The sequence below is a fragment of the Protomyctophum parallelum genome (genome assembly GCF_964188405.1).
Source record: "Protomyctophum parallelum genome assembly, chromosome: 3".
NCBI lineage: Eukaryota > Metazoa > Chordata > Actinopteri > Myctophiformes > Myctophidae > Protomyctophum > Protomyctophum parallelum.
The window spans coordinates 29,387,676-29,390,779 of record NC_139698.1 but is presented as its reverse complement, the minus strand read 5'-3'; the positions used below and the strand labels follow the sequence as shown (position 1 = coordinate 29,390,779).

The 3,104-nt window shown below is 45.4% G+C and overlaps 1 protein-coding gene across 1 annotated transcript; it reads left to right on the top strand.

Moving 5' to 3' along the window:
- Positions 1–1,617: 1,617 nt before the first annotated feature.
- LOC310856646 (proliferation-associated protein 2G4-like) lies at positions 1,618–2,760 on the top strand (the record flags this gene model as incomplete). Its single annotated transcript, XM_083762117.1, has 1 exon — positions 1,618–2,760. One exon carries the CDS (start codon positions 1,618–1,620, stop codon positions 2,758–2,760), a length of 1,143 nt encoding a protein of 380 aa, XP_083618243.1.
- Between the last annotated feature and the right edge of the window lie 344 nt (positions 2,761–3,104).

Genomic DNA, 3,104 nt, shown 5'->3' with positions numbered 1-3,104 from the left:
GGATTCGATTAAAGTGGGAAGAAACAGACGCAAGGTGCTGCAGGGAGACATCCGAGGTAGTTGGCGGGGAGAGCAGACTATACTATACTGTATATAGTAACTGATGTAATCTGAACTGATTCAACTGTATGCTGCTAGTTTACTTTGCTGGAAAAAACCTGCACCAGGTGTGTGCGCACGCACAATGGGAGACGGGCATGCACGCATGCACAAACGCATGCACGCACGCACGCACACGTATCTCCTCAACATAATGATAAAACAGTATAACATGTTATCAGGCCCGGACGGTTAGCTCAACCTTCTGGGCACCTAGGCTGCCAAGCCAGCCGGTCGGCGTGCCGCAGGTTCGACTCCCGAGCCCGATGGCCTTTGACGCGTGTCACTCCCCATCTCTCTCCCCCTTTCCTGCAGTCTAATTACTGTACCCTATCAATAAAGGCAAAAAACTAAAAAGAAACATAAAAAAATGTTATCAATAATATAAAATATACAATAATATTTCAAAAGGATTGCACTGATAGTGATGCAGAAAATAGATTTACTGTTCTGTGATCTTTGCCAACTTGCCAAGTGGTGTCAAAGATATCATGTATACCCTCTGATGACTTTAGCAGGAATAGATGGGATTGATTTTAGCCCTTGGTTCTAAAGGCATAATGTGTCTTCACTGTGTCTTTGAAGCTAGATTTAGTTGCTAATCTCTGCATTTCAGTAATTGATTCTCTCTCTCATACACTCATACACTCGCACGCATGCACGCACGCACGCACGCACGCACGCACGCACGCACGCACGCACGCACGCACGCACAGGCTCAAGGCGGATGAAAATACACAAACAGGTCTCGATCCTTGTTGAAACGTTAAATATTTCATTGTTGTTGTTGTTTATAAATCTCCACATGCATCTCTTGCTGTTATTTCTGATGTACAGTCTTACTCAGTGTTCAGTGATGCATCAACACATTGTGAAAAACACAACAAAGTCATTGGAGCTGTGAGTGTATTGTCAAGAGGTGAGCCAAGCAGATCATTAAGAGAAATGGACTGAAACGCAGAAAGGATTAAATCACAAACAGGTAATTATAGCTTATTGGCATGGCAACGCTTCACCACATATCTGTCAGGTATACCGTCAACATAAATTGACATGCTGTTGCCTATTTTGTTTGTTTACTGGGGTGTTGCTATTACATTTCCATTAGCCAATAATAGTCGTGTTTGCTGGTGTGTGGTTCCTGTTCTGTTCAGTGTGGCTGATCCTCTGTAGCCTGGTGATGTCATGATTCTACATGTGTCCCACTGCTTACATGTATTATAGCAATACAAGACGAGTTTGTCTAGAACATTTCATCAACAAGGCAATTCAAAAAATTAAGCATTATGACATCACAGAATTAAGAGTCATTATTCACAGTGAGTGTCACTGCTTACGTCATTGATTATAGCAAAAGGACTTATTACATCAATATCTATAAATAGACAGATCCTCTGTGTGTCTGTTCACATTGAACCATCGTTGTGTACTTCACTTAAGTGGCTCAGTCAGGCTGCCGGGAAGGGGAAACAGGAGAGTAAAAAGTTACTTTAAGTGGAAACAAAGGCAATTGCAACCATGTCTGATTATTCATCAGACGATGAATCTCAAGACCAAACCATCGCTGATGACCTCGTGGTCTCCAAGTACAAACTTGGGGCTGAGATCGCAAACAAGGCCCTCAAGACCGTGGTGGAGGCAGCAACAGCAGGTATCTCTGTAATCAGCCTCTGTGAAAAGGGAGATGCCTTTATCTTGACAGAAGCCGTGAACGTCCTTAAAAGAATGAAGGACATGAAGAAAGGCATCGCCTTTCCTACCAGTGTGTCTGTTAACAACTGTGTCTGCCACTTCTCTCCTCTGAGGAGTGACACAGACGTTGTACTAAAGGATGGGGACCTTGTCAAAATTGAGCTGGGCGTGCACGTCGATGGCTTCATCTCGAACGCGGCCCACAGCTTTGTTGTCGGAGTGACCAAGGATGCCCCGCTGACCGGGAGGAAGGCTGATGTTCTCATAGCCGCTCACCTCTGCGCCGAAGCCGCTCTGCGCCTCATCAAGCCCGGAAACAAGAACACACAGGTGACAGAAATCTGGAACAAGATCGGCAAATCATTCAAGTGTTCCCCTATGGAGGGCATTCTATCCCATCAGTTGAAACAACACATCATTGATGGAGAGAAGTCCATCATTCAAAACCCCACGGACCAGCAGAGGAAGGAACACGAGGAGGAGGAGTTTGAGGTGCACGAGGTGTATGCAGTGGATGTTCTGATCAGCAGTGGAGAGGGGAAGGCCAAGGACGGCGGACAGAAGGCCACCATTTATAAGCGAGACCCCGACAAAGTGTACGGCCTGAAGTTGAAGACATCTCGGATGTTCTTCACTGATGTGGATAAACGCTTTGGCGTCATGCCCTTCACTCTTAGAGCATTTCAGGACGAGGCAAAGGCAAAGGTGGGCATGAAGGAGTGTGTCCAGCATGGACTGTTGAGGCCCTTCAATGTGCTACATGAGAAAGAGGGCGAGTTTGTAGCCCAGTTCAAGTTCACCATGTTCCTAATGGTGAATGGACAGCAGCGAATCACAAACAGCTTGTTTGAGCCAGAGCTCTACAAGTCTGAATATGAAGTAGAGGACGAAGAAATCAAGGCTTTGATTCAAAGCTCTCTTTCCGGCCACAAGAAGAAAAAGGCCTCAAAGAGCAAAGCTGCAGAATAGATCTTTGTCTCAGCTTTTTTTGTTTTTGTTTCCAAGAAATTTTGACAGGCGTCTGATAACCAGTCGTGGGCAAAGTATATAGGCCTACTTAAAGGGACGTTTTGAAGCTTTAGAACACTTTCCTGGGGGTCTTTATGTGTGTAATATGTGGTTTTAGATACTTTAGATTTTAGCAGTGAGCCCAGTGTCTCTGATGTCATGGACACTGGGCTCACTTACTTCCTAAAACAGCCCTCCCCCTATCCACAAGGAGGAGCAGTGCGCCAAAGTATTATGGGAATAGTAGTCCAGGAAGGAAGTGAGCCCAGTGTCAATGACATCAGAGACACTGGGCTCACTGCTAT